Source organism: Zootoca vivipara, chromosome 1 (assembly GCF_965207765.1).
Source record: "Zootoca vivipara chromosome 1, rZooViv2.hap1.1, whole genome shotgun sequence".
In the NCBI taxonomy this organism is placed as follows: Eukaryota; Metazoa; Chordata; class Lepidosauria; order Squamata; family Lacertidae; genus Zootoca; species Zootoca vivipara.
In genome coordinates, this window is record NC_142582.1 from 30,039,613 (window position 1) to 30,053,375 (window position 13,763).

Here is a 13,763-nt window from a genome sequence, read left to right on the forward strand (position 1 = left end):
TATAGCTCTGAGAGAGGACGCAGAATTGCCACATATGGCTGCATACAATTGTGTATGTTACCTCAGCAAAAGGGACTGCACACATTTCAGAAATAGAACATTGGCTTCTTTTTCTTCTTCAAATCAATTTGTTAACATTTTATTTCTTTGTGGTTTAGCTACTTGGAAATTACATACATTGCTGCTTAAAGAAAAAAAAAACCAGAGGGATAACCCTACCCATGTTCTAAATATTATTTTTAAAAATGTACAGTGAATAATGTGTGCATGCAACATTGCTTTAAGAGAGCTGATGAATTTAAAGATGAGTGGGATTATTCCCCTTTCTATTACCCTGCAGTTGGCCATTCTAGTATGATAGAATTTATCAAACAAAATGAGGGGATTGTAGCTGTGGACTCTTGAGTGCTGCTGCTGTAATGATTTTCCTGAAAGAGAACCATTTGGGGAGGAAGATGAGGTAATCCAACCTCAGTGTGCCTGTCTAGCTGTATAAATAGATCACTGACACAACACCATTTTTTTTCAGCTACAAAACTGAGAGGAAAACATGTCCCAAAAACTGAAGCATTGCACACTTGGCCTGTCCTTAAAGTTAGGGGAGAAAGTAGATGGAAAATGTGGATCAGCATGAGTCAAGCATCCCTTCCATGTTTTGTTTTTGTCTTGAGATGTTCAATTTTTTGCGTGGAGAGCTGCTTTCCTATCTCCCCTCCCTTTCAATTAGTGATAGGACTTATGCTTTGACAGCAGATTTTGGTCAGAGGTGAGCGTATGGGCGAAAGTCTTTGAAAGTCCAAGAATGTCTAGTGGAACCCATTATGCAATCTTTCTGTTATCTGTATAGATTCTTCATGCTTGAAAAGCCAGGCATTACTTGACCTCAGTAAGAGGCACTATTCTGTGGATTAACAAAATCCAACTCAGCTCTTTAAAGCTTGGATCCTGAGTTGCTATTTGACTACAGCCCCCATCAGCTCTGCCAGTACAACCAGTGGCAAGGAATAGTCAAAGGGAAGAGAGACAAAAATCTTCGTGAAATAATAATAAATAATAATAATACCCCGGCCCATCTGGCTGGGTTTCCCCAACCACTCTGGGCATCTTACAGCACATAAAAAATTGTAAAACATTAGACATTAAAATTTCCCGATACAAGGTTGCCTTCAGCTGCTTTCTAAAAGTCAGATAGTTGTTTATTTCCTTGACATCTGATGGGAGGAAGTTCCGCAAGGCGGGTGTCACTACCGAGAAGGCCCTCTATCATCTCCTTGACAAGATGTCAAGGAGCAACTTCAAGGGCAGTGCCAGGAAAACTATTTCAAAGGAGTGAACTGGTCACAAAAACCATCATTAGGGGGAGATAAAGGATTTTGCTGTACACAAGTTAAAGCTATTCTTTAGTGATGGCCTGAATAAATTAGTTCATTTGTCTCAAGGTGCAAAGCTTGCTTTGCTTATAAGGTGCTGTGGAACTTTGAGCAACTCCTAGGGGAAGGGGAAGCCCCAATTCCCCGCCTCCTCCAGAATCAACATACCTGCATTTGGTCCAGGAACTGGAATGGGGCCCTGCTTCCCACCCACCCACCTACTGGTATTCTTATTGGTTAGGACCAGGGCCGGCTCTAGGTAGCCCCCCGTTGGCGCTGTGAGCCAGGGCGCTGGGCCGGTAGGCCGGTCGCCATGCGGCAAAGCCGCGCGGAAACCATGCTGCGCCCTGTGGGGGCGCCGGAACGATCTCTGCCCCTCAGCGCCAGGGTGGCCGACCTGCTCGAGACTCCCCTGGTTAGGACCATAATTATGCTTAGGGTGGCGTCCATTTGAACTCTTAAGTGAAATATCTAGGACTTGTGGCACCCCAGGATGTATGTAGCAATTGCTTTTGTGTGGAATGCCCTTATCAACTTCTTGGAAAACTAGCCTATTGAGGAGATTGCCCCGGCCTTGTCCTTTATCTCTTTCTTTCCATTTGCAAGCAAGTAGATGTTTGTGCGGGTGTTTTCTAAGAAGTGCATTCTGTGCACAGGGAGGAAATTTAAGCCTGTTGCCAACAGTGTTCTGAATAAACTGGGGGGTAATGGAACAATCCATGACATTTTGCAGGGTTCACCCCCCTCCCACACACTTCCTTTGTTGACATCTTGTCCTTGGGCCTTGCAACATAACCATGGCCTATGTGCTCTTGCCTTGTTCATTTTCTTAAGTTGTATCCTTTTATGACTGGGTTGTTGGACTTTCTTGTTCTCTTAGGCAGGGTGAACTAACGAAGGGACCTCAAATATATTTATAGTGTGCAAGAGCTCTTCATAACTTGCTCTTCTCCTTGTAGGCACTTGTTTACCATACAGCCCTATTTGGGATATAGTCTACTTGGTTGCATCCACACCATACATTTAAAGCACTATTATACCACTGTATTGGATAACCATGGGAACTATAGTTTGTAGCCTAACCTCTGTGCGGTCAGCACACTTGGAACTACATTTCCCAGGTTTCTCTATGAATATTACTGGTACACATTACACCTTGGCGCTGATGTTGCTGTTGTTATGTTGCTGTTGTTAATGCTGCTGCTTGTCTGTTTTTGACCAAAATAAAGATTGAGGGATTGTCCAAGAATATTAAAGTGATACAATAGTGCTTTAAATGTGTGGGGTAGTCCATTCCTTCCCTCTTTTTTTTTTTAAAGAACACCTGGTTTGTAGCATTCACACACACACTTTAAAAACTTAACCTTTTTGCTTACGTTCATTTTCTGTCTTGTTTTTCCTGTGTATTTACTGAACGTGAAAAGAGTTCCCGGTTAGGGAATAGTGACAAAGCAGAGTAGAAAGTCCTGCCTAATTTGGATTAGGCCTGTTGTACCCTTTTAATCTGTAAAAGAAGAACCTTCCAGTTGTGTTTGAATTTCACCGTCAAATAAATAGGGGTGGGGGGTCGGGGAGAGATGAAGGTTCACCCTAAGGAATCAGAAATATCCTGTGGAAGTTCACATATGATTCTTTTCTAATGTGGAAATTTGTTTTGTTATCAAGAGAAAATTGGCTTTGAAAGATCACATTGGTTCTCTTGTGGGTAGATGTTTCGGCAGCTTTTGCGCACCTTTGGTCTGGATGGCTGGCCAAGGTGTTGAGGACCAAGGCCTCAAGGGGGGGAAATGTCATTATCTAATGGTTCGTTATTGCTATGTTAAGATCATTGCCATCAATTCCTGCCTGTGAGCTTCCCGTTTGACATTGGATCAGCCACGATGGCGAGCAGGATGCTGGGCTAAGAGAGGATATTGCTCTGAACTGGAAGGGCTCCTCTTACCATTGGTGAATGCATTTCCTATTCAGAAATTGTTATATCCTTCATAAAATGCAAAGTTGTAACGGACAGAGACAAAGTGGTTGTGCCCATCTCCCTTCCTGTGTGGCGGCAGCCTCTTAAGCCTGGGAGTGGGAAATGAGCGTGGTTGCAGTGGTCTGCTGTGGTGCCATTCCCTCGCCTAGGTGTTCCACCCAGGAGCCACTTAATCTGAAATGTATGTTCCCAGGGATGGGTTTGCAAGAAAATACTGGGTTTTTGGTAGTGTGCCACCACTTTGCTTCCCAAAAGTCTCCTTGTCTGAGCTTTGGCCAATGGTTGTGGGTCTCAATACAACGTTAGGAACAGTATTTTATAATAAACTGATGGCTGTAGCTCAGTCTCTCCCAAATGAATAATCTCTATTTAATGCATAAATGTTTGCACTCCCAGGGTTGTTGATCCTCATCCTATCTACCACTGCATTCAGACACCAATCCAGATCTAATGGTTAGAAGTTGTTAGATGGCCAGAATTTTCTATGGATAGATCAGACCCATTCCTCCCCCGCCCCCCGAGATATCAATACCTGATCCGTTGCACGTGAATTCAGTTATCACGAAAAGACTTAGATCATACGAATGCCAGAACTGTGTTCTAATTATTCTCCAACTTGAGATGGATATTCCAATTTGTGTATTGAAATAGGGTGTGTGTGTGTGTGTGGGGGGGTGCCTTTCTCTAGATGAATGTTTTGGAATGGGTGGTGGTGGTAGAACTGCCGTTAAAGAAGACAACAGCAGCCCATTGGAATTACAGGCTGTATACTTGAAAATAAAACCTGTGCTGGAGCTGAAAACCAGGGTCCATGCTGTGAATTATTTTTAGATGCTGCTTTGTGCAATTAGCTTTGTTTTGCTTAGTGACCATATGCTATTTTCCCCCTCCTGTTTAAGCCAGTATGGCTGCTATTAAAGCTAGAGTGAAAAAAAGAAAGAAAGAAATTGCTTTGCTTTGCTAACAAGACAAGTTGACTTGAATGGCTTTCCTTTCACCATTTCCAGAGGATGCTCAATCGTATTGTTATATAAAAATATAATTGTGCTAAATATCTGTTTTGCTTCCAGCAATATTCTCAATGTTTTCCAAATGTGATATACCGGTATGTGTCTCTGTGTGTTTTAAAAACACACACACACATATATACAGTGTGTGTGTGTGTGTGTGTGTATGGCTAGTTATGTGAACAGTGGCTGAAAGAATTTAACAGCTGGAGCTTTAGGGCATAATCCTGGAGATCCTTTTGACTAAGAGACTGTATCATGGATGGGGCATCTTGTGGCCCTGCCAGCATGGCAAGTGATCAGGGGTGATGGAAGTTGCAGTCCAACAGCACAAGGCCACTGATTCCACACCCCTGAGCTATAGTGTTTGGTGGAAGCCCCGCTGTGCCACTGAACATCAAGCTATGCTTCCTACATGGAAGATAACCTGGTAGAACATGCCAGATACTATGGCTGGAGGCACCATTCTGTTGGTGACTACCCTGTTTTCCCTATTTTAAGATGTAGTCATAATAGGATTTTTACGCATTCAAGGAATATAAGCCATACCCCGAAAATAAGACATAGTGATAGGTGCAGCAGCAATGCCGGCCATGGCAGGAGGAGAGGGAAAAATAAGACATCCCCTGAAAATAAGCCATAGTGGTTTTTTCTTGAGGAAAAATAAATATAAGACGGTGTCTTATTTTTGGAGAAACATGGTATATGCCAGTAGAATGGCCAAAAGGGGATGGTGTCATGGGGAGCATGTGCTTCAACTTATATGTCTTCTATCCATGTTCGCACACAAACCTGTTGAAGGTGCAACCATACCTAGCATGTGTGTGTGCGCGCACACACACACACACACACCAAATGGTAAGACTAATGATTTTAGAGCAGCTGGTGTGTCCTGGAAAGTTTAAGGGAACACTGTGTCCCTTTCAGGCAGCTTCGTAATCTTTCCCAATGTGTACATATACAGTATTCAATCCGATTAAAAGCTATGTATTAATGAATAAATACAAATAAGAGCTGGTTGAGAGTCCATAGGACTGCTAATGAATGAAAAGAACTGCCTGGTATGCAAAGGTGAGACTTGTGTTGAAAACTGATCAAAGCACACCTGGATATTGTTTTGCTTCTCTCTGTTCTGTGTGATTCTTAATTAGTTTGTAATGAAGTCTGTACATTTTTAAAAACAGTGACTCCTCAACCATACTCTGTTTGAAAATCCACTTCTGCTAGATGTGTTCGGGCTGGTTGCTTGCATAAAAACTAGCAAACTTTGCTTTCCTCCTAAAATAGTTATATAAAAAGATAAGATTTTGGTTTATCCTTTGGGTGGGGTATTTGTTGTATACACATGCATTCTCTTGTGTAACAATTGACTGCTATTGCCTTTTTAGCCTGTTGCAAAAATCCCTGATAAGTGATAGATTGGCCGCTTTCCAGACTCAAACTGCTACGATAGGATTGAGCACTGCTTTCTCAGGAACATCTGGACTAGAAAGGAAGAGTGTAGAAGCATAAAATCTCCTGTAGGCAGTGTTTTGTGCTGGCTATTAGAGTTTTGCACAAATAGCGTACTTCAGATGACGTTGAAAACCGCAGTTAAGGAAGGGGGTCTGAATTGACAAACCACAGTTTGTACGTGGATGGCAAACCGGAATCATAAGCCATGGTTTGAAATTGGTTTCTAAACAATGGTTTGTGCTAAATATAGTTTGCATGTCATCTGAATTGACAAGATGTGTGGGATGCATGCTAGAGAATAGGGCCTAATGTGATTGGGTAATTAGGTTTTACATCAGCAACATTGACACCTTTATAGGATAGAGAGATTCTGAGTGGCTATGTATTATTTATTACTATTTAATGGGTTTCTAAGCCTGCCATTTAGACTGTATACTCTTCCAGAGAAGGTTACAACAAATCAATAAAATACTACATTAAAATTCAAGGGTGATATCCAATACTAGTCATACTGAGAGTGGACCCATTGAAATAAATGAGCTTTAGTTACTTAAATTCATTGATTCCATGGTGCCTATTCTGACTTAGTTGGATATCACCCCAAGGTTTTAAAATGGCAGTAAAAACAGTTAACATTAAAATGTCAGCCAATAGAACAGTTATTTTTTAATGGCCATAACAGCACCTCAGTAAAGCCAAAAACCAGAATAAAAGAGTTTTCAGGACTTCTCCTTAACCTCGATCCTGTGGGTCAATTTTGACCCCTCCAGGCTGTCCCAAGTTGGCCTGCAAGGCCATTTCTCACAAACCACAAGTAGCATCAGTTGGTGGGTGGGTTGAAATCTGGTTTTGGCTGGGTGTGCTGCTTCCCAGTCATACTAGCAGAGTTTAATCCCCACCTCTCAACTGATTCAGGAAGGGGCTTGCTTTAGAATCTCTTGCTAAAACAAATGGGGGGGGGAGAGAAACACATTTGTTTTGGCAGCATCTTTCAAGGTGCTTTGAAAGCTCGACTTTGGGACTTCAATGCACCTTGCGTCTGATGTCATTGTGATGTCAAGTGATTGACAGTTGGGTGCCTGCACTCACCTGTCAGTTTTGGCTGCAAGGCCAATCCTGTAAGGATCTTGCCCAGGGAGCCAAAAAGGTTCTCATCCCTTCCCTAAAGAGTGGGCCAATGCAAATTTCGTGGGGGGGGGGCATTTTAGAGATACAGAGGTCTTCTTGGTTTGCTCAAAACTTTCCAGAGTGCACTTCCCAACTCTTGGAAGTTGTTAAAGAGGTTGATGTATTTGTAATCTTTGGAAATAAAGACTTTGTGGCAATTTGTATTAGTTGCTGTTGATCTCCATTCAGTTTTGTGTACAAATATCACCCATTGTGAAGAGACAACCCCACCCCCAAATGTTTGATTTGCACACTCAAAATCATAAAGTCATCAGAATGCACCAGCCTTCTTTGTAGTGTGAAATGTTGATGAGCTTGCAGTTTCTTCTCATTCTCCTCCTAGTGGTGCATCAATAAAACTGCTGACACATTTGCAAAGCTTAGCAGGGTCTGGTATGGTTTTAAATTGGATGGGGAACCACATGCCGTGATTCCTGAATTGCAGGGGGTTGGACTAGATGTCCCTTGGGGGTCCCTTTCAGTTCTATGATTCTGTTCCTCTCGGAAGGGAGAATGAGCCAAATGTTAGCAAAGCCCCTGAAGCAAACTAATTTTTATTTTTCAAAATATCATAATGCATTTGCTATGTGTATAAGTTGCCTATTGAAATGGTGTTTTCCTTCCCTCTTCCCCCATGCAGATGAAGAGCATAAACCTACCTTGATTAACTACGATTGTGTGTGTGAAGGCACGTCATGTGTGAATGGCGACCGCTGCAGAGGCCACCAGTGCTTTGCCTCTTTGAGCATCAACAATGGCGCTAAAGTGTATCAGAAGGGCTGCTTCCAAGTCTACGAACAAGGGAAAATGACATGTAAAACACCTCCCTCCCCTGATCAAGCGGTCGAATGCTGTCAGGGTAACCTGTGTAACATGAACATCACAGCACAGCTGCCAACGAAAGGTGAAAGTCTTATTCTTTGGTTTCCAGAAACAAATTTAATATTATTAGCAAAGCGATTCTTATAATAAGCTCGCTGTCTTTGACTTGAGATCTATGATGTTATGGGATCTGTGGCCTTGGAATATGTGTGACATCTCCAGAAATGGAATACATGAAAGAGAAGGGAGGAATGGTTGGTCGTGGTGTGTGGAAGCATATTGACCAATAGTGATGATTTGGAAAATTAAGGACCTCGATCTCTGTGTGAGAGGCAAGTGTATAGGCCTCTCCAGGCATTCCAGATAGAAGAAGAAGAAGAGTTTGGATTTGATATCCCGCTTTATCACTACCCGAAGGAGTCTCAAAGCGGCTAACATTCTCCTTTCCCTTCCTCCCCCACAACAAACACTCTGTGAGGTGAGTGGGGCTGAGAGACTTCAGAGAGGTGTGACTAGCCAAGGTCACCCAGCAGCTGCATGTGGAGGAGTGGAGACACGAACCCGGTTCCCCAGATTACAAGTCTTACCACTCTTAACCACTACACCACACTGGCTCTTTAGGGGAAAGTGGACATGTGAGGGGTGTGGCAGGAATTAGTGTTCTAGATCTGGCTTCCCAAGTTGGAGAATTATTGAAGCAAGAAGCTCCTGTATCTGTGGAGGCTCTCCACACTGGAAAATCAGGGTTTTTATAAAACACAGAGAGATTCCACAGATACAAAACTGCTCCCTACAGGAACCAGGAATACTGTAGCTTATACTGTACGAAGAACAAACTGAGATCTAAAAACTGAAGATGAGATGGAAGTTGGTGGGACTATGAATATAACAAACCAGGTGGGATACAAGTGTTTGGGCCCTTCCACACTTCCTATTCATAGCGGTATAGTTGCTACCACATAAGGTCCTTAAGGAGGTTCCACATTTCGTCATTTACTGGCGGGAGGCAGTAAAGGGGTGTGACCACAACCCTGGAACTTTTCTCAGTTCAGACACAACTCACCATTAGTGTGGAGAAGAAAACCCTACACTCGCTCTCTAATAACAATGACATGTGACCAGAGATGCAGGCAATCAGCTCCAAATTCACTCTTGAAATCATTAACTCAAAGAGCAGGTGTACCGCTTATAAATGATAAGTGCAGAAAGGCCCTAAAAAAGGGGGCACGTTTTGAGGTACAAGTGGGACCATCGGGGTCCAGTTGTTTGAGAAAAGCTTGGTAGGTTCAGACCTGGCCAGTGCCTGGATGGGTGATCGGTTGGAAACCATGTGGACTTCCATGATGTCAGAAAGGAGAATATAAATGTAAGAAAATAAATACATAATTAAAAATAAGGAATATAGAGTATTGTATTCTCTCAGAGCACAGGATGCAAGTATCTATGGAAGAATGGCCTCGCAAAGTTCAAGAGCTCCAGCTGGGTTCCCATTTAGCCTGCTGTGCTGTTTTTAAGAGTCTACCAAATATTGGAGTTAACACCAGAGCTGGAAAGAAAGATTTCACACTTCTAGGTTATAGCTTCTCATTTTTTTGATGGCCAGTTGCCGAGTCTCCCTCCTCCCCAAAGCCTTCTTCATCGCACCGAGTCCTTCTGAGGCACCTGAATTCTCCATTTAAATTGTGTGGGGGTTTTTTATTAACAAAATAAGGATTTACAGTAAATGTACAAAAAGCGAGTGTGTCTGTCTTTTCAATGGACTTTTGTCAAAATTCCCAGTATTTAAGATTTGACTTACCTTCTGTTCTTTCTTTTTGTTTTTATGTGAAGGGCACCCACTTCAAGGGGAATCTCTGGGTTACACCACGGAAACACTTATCATATTTGTCGTAGCTTCAGTTCTGGCGCTCCTGATATTTTCTGCAGTGACGATGCTGATCATCCGAAAAGTGAAACAGTACCATATGGAAAGGCTCAATTCAAGGGATCCAGAATATGGAACCATTGAGGGACTCATATCATCAAACGTTGGTGACAGCACCCTGGCAGTAAGTAAATCTTATCTGTTGTTATTCCTTTGAAAGCATTCTGCTGTTTTTATTTTTTGATCAGGCTGCCAAAAATGTTACTTGTGAAATATGAACATTACGCACAGTCTCCTTCTCACAACTACCTTTTTATAAGCTTTGGAGTAGGCATTGCCCACACTCTTAAAAACTAAAATGTCATTAGGAGCTGAATTCTGTTATATTCTATGGGTTTTTAATGCTCCCATAAGAAGATTCCTGCTGGCTCAGGAAAAAAGCTCTATCCAGCCCATCATCCTTTTCTCACAGTGGCCAGCCAGATACTTGTAGGAATCCTGCAAGCAGGACCTCAGTTCTTCCCCCATTTCTGATTCTCAGCAGGGAGCATACTGCCTTTGGCAGTGGAGATAGAACATATCAATCTGATAGCTTTGTTCTCCGTGGATTTTTCCTCTTTAAAAAACCATCCAAGTGGGTGTCCTGTGGAAGTGAGTTCCATAGTTTAACTATGCACTGTGTGAAGAAGTGCTTTCTTCTATTTGGTCTGAAACGTTCAGCTTCACTGGGAGAATTATGACACGGAGGAAGTCTGATGATTTGATCTCATTCATTCTTGTATGTCTTCTGGTACTTTTATTAGAAGTGAGTTAATCACGATGTGCATGTGGTGTGTGTGTATACAATTGATAGTGTGAACACATATTAGTGTTGGCATGTCGCAAGTGGCTCAAGACTGCTGTATATTTTGAAGGCAGGATCAGTAGGCTATCCATCATTCCTTTGGTAAATGCTGTAAAAGTGAAGATATTAATTGTTTTGCTGCCACCTTGTGGTTATACCTGAGTGATTTAAAATGCATTTTTCAGTACAAGATTGCAGTAGAATATACAAATCCTTTTCATGTTGAGTTAATGGCACTTGCTTATATCTCTATATCAAAGGTGTGTGTTCACACACACACACACACACACACACACACACTTTATTTATGGATTTTGTTATTCTGAGTGGCTTTAAGAAATGTTTCCTACTAAGTTTGTTGTTGTTTAGTCGTGTCCAACTCTTCGTGACCCCATGGACCAGAGCACGCCAGGCACGCCTGTCTTCCACCGCCTCCCGCAGTTTGGTCAGACTCATGTTCGTAGCTTCGAGAACACTGTCCAACCATCTCGTCCTCTTGTCGTCCCCTTCTCCTAGCGCCCTCCATCTTTCCCAACATCAGGGTCTTTTCCAGAAGTCTTCTCTTCTCATGAGGTGGCCAAAGTATTGGTGCCTCAGCTTCAGGATCTGTCCTTCCAGTGAGCACTCAGGGCTGATTTCCTTCAGAATGGATAGGTTTGATCTTCTTGCAGTCCATGGGACTCTCAAGAGTCTCCTCCAGCACCATAATTCAAAAGCATCAATTCTTCGGCGATCAGCCTTCTTTATGGTCCAGCTCTCACTTCCATACATTACTACTGGGAAAACCATAGCTTTAACTATTTCAAACCATGGCTTATTTGGTTTTTTTGATGTTGAGCTTCAGACCCTATTTTGCGCTACTAAGTTCCTACTAAGTGCTTAAGTCCAAAACAGGAAGTTTCGAAACAGTCAAATTTCAGTAACCATTTTGGGCTTTAACAGTTGCAACCCTGTGTATTTATTTTCAGAGATAAGCTGTGTTGAGTTAAATGGGACTTATTCCTTGGTCACTGTGCGTAGGCATGTAGCAGTTGTATTTTGACTGCTCTATCAAATCCTATTAAAAATTCAGTATTTAAGGGTGGCATTCCTTTTTGGGACTCCTACACGTATTTTTACTTAAGGGTGAGTCTAATAATAATAATGTAATTAATTATAATTATTAAAGCAGTGTTTATTGAACTTCGTATCTTTTTTTCCTTTTGATGAAGTCACCACTCCAAAATGCCACAGTTCTAATAAACTAGTTTTAAAAAGATGAGCTTCCCAACCAAGAAGGCACTTCAGTCCGCCCCCACCTTCCCCCAGTGGCATATTATATAAAACTGCTGAGTAGGAGCAGTTCTCCAAATTGGGTGATAAACTGCATTAAAACCTGAATAGACAGTTAGAAGGGGATTACACTTCAGTAATCTCTGCTTTAAGCCAGTCACAAAAGCTTTCAGGCATTACAATGAAGATTTGCATTACAATGAAGAAAAAAAAACCACTTGAGGAGGAGGAGGGGCCAGCAGGGTGTGAGTGTGTCAAGCTCTGCCCCTCCTCCTCCTCCTCCTTCACAGTTCCCATCACCTTCCAACAAGTGGAAGGCAATGGTCTGTGTTGGAGAACCTTCTGCATCTCGTGCATGTTCATAGAATCATGGAACTGTGGAATTGGAAGGGGCCACGAAGGGCGTGTATACACACGCCTCCAATGCAGGAATATTTTGCCCAATGTGGGCTCAAACCCACGACCCTGAGATTGAGAGCCTCATGCTGTACCGACAGAGCTATCCCCAAGTGGAGGCTTCTTGTGCATTTCTAGAACCCAGGAAAACCTGTACTGAAGACTCCCTGCTGCAGACACTTTCTCTCTTAACATAGCTACCAAGTCTCCCGTTTTTCACGGGAAACCCCCGGATTTTAATCCGATTCCTGCTGTTATCCCAAATAGAAAAAAATCCCGGAAATCCCCCGGATTTCCTACCTGCCAGGGAGGCTCCATTTCAGGGGCCGCTCTGCCCATGTCTGGGCACTGGAAATTGGGCAGAGCGGCACCGAAAGTCGCTTCTACACATGAGCGTAAAAGCGACTTCCGGTGCTGCTCTGCCCATGTCTGGGCACTGGCACCGGAAGTTGCTTCTACGCATGTCCAGACATGCGTAGATGCAACTTCCGGTGCCGCCCCGCTGCTGATCCCTCATTTTTCAGCGGGAGACTTGGCAGCTATGTCTCTTAATAGTTGGTAATTGGGGTCCTTGTCTCCCCAATGCCCAACCCATGTGTTTTTTTAACTCTTCATTGCAGTGCCTGAAGGGGGCTTCTGTTAGCATGTGTTCACATAGCCTATATGTACTTTCCCACCCAACATATGTATGGCTGCATATATGTTTTCAGTAACCCCTGGAGTTCAGCCTCTTACTGGTTTGGATGGTGGATGTCTTTTAAAAATATATATCAACTATACTATAATTGCAAAGTAATGCAGATTACTGTTTTGGAAGGTCTGGAATTATTAGCCTACCGTTCCCTGGCAGGAAGAGTTCCCTTTTGTGGTGCAGAAAACCAGGGAGCAAATTGCAGATCCACCTTGTATCTGTTTCTGTGCATTTTTTAATTTGTGATTTTTTTTCCTGAGTCACTCAGTGCTCTCTCACATTTGATATGTAATTAGAGTTCCAAGCTGCTCTGTACAAACAAAACTATGTGCTCTCCATTCACTACGAAAACAGCTATAGCACCTCCCCCTTGGCCAAAGTGGATGCAATTTACAGGTACAGAGGCCATTGCAGAGTGGATTAAGCCTTCCAAATGGCAGACCAATAGGTCCCGGAGTGCGATGTAAATGGAAGAAAAATGCCTTCAATAAATGAATTGAAGGGATGGAGATGGCAGAATGCCAACTTCTGTTCCGTTTCACTTCTAGTTCCAAATATGTGGTCTTATTTTTTACACAGGACTTGTTGGACCATAGCTGTACATCGGGGAGTGGCTCTGGCCTTCCTTTCCTGGTACAAAGAACGGTGGCTCGGCAGATTACGCTGTTGGAGTGTGTGGGTTAGTAATCTTATTCTTACCTGGGACAGAGCCCTGAGGATTCCTCTGTGCTGTGTGCATGTATGAGTGCGTGCTACGGAGAAGGGTGCGATCCTGTACACATCTACCTGGAAGTAAGTCCCTTTAAACTCAAAAAGGGTTTACTTCTGAATAGAGACGTATAGGATTGCACTGTAAAAAAAAAATGGTGTGCCTGTTTCAAAGAGAGACCAAATGGTTAA

The 13,763-nt window shown here is 42.8% G+C and overlaps 1 protein-coding gene across 1 annotated transcript in view; it reads left to right on the forward strand.

The window, feature by feature from the left end:
- The window catches only part of ACVR1 (activin A receptor type 1), a 74,977-nt gene that overhangs the window by 43,154 nt on the left and 18,060 nt on the right, over positions 1-13,763 (forward strand). Inside the window, exons 3-5 of the mRNA XM_035131858.3 lie at positions 7,615-7,878; positions 9,627-9,844; positions 13,443-13,542. Coding sequence (XP_034987749.1) covers positions 7,615-7,878; positions 9,627-9,844; positions 13,443-13,542 — 582 coding nt within the window. The remainder of the gene's footprint in view (positions 1-7,614; positions 7,879-9,626; positions 9,845-13,442; positions 13,543-13,763) is intronic.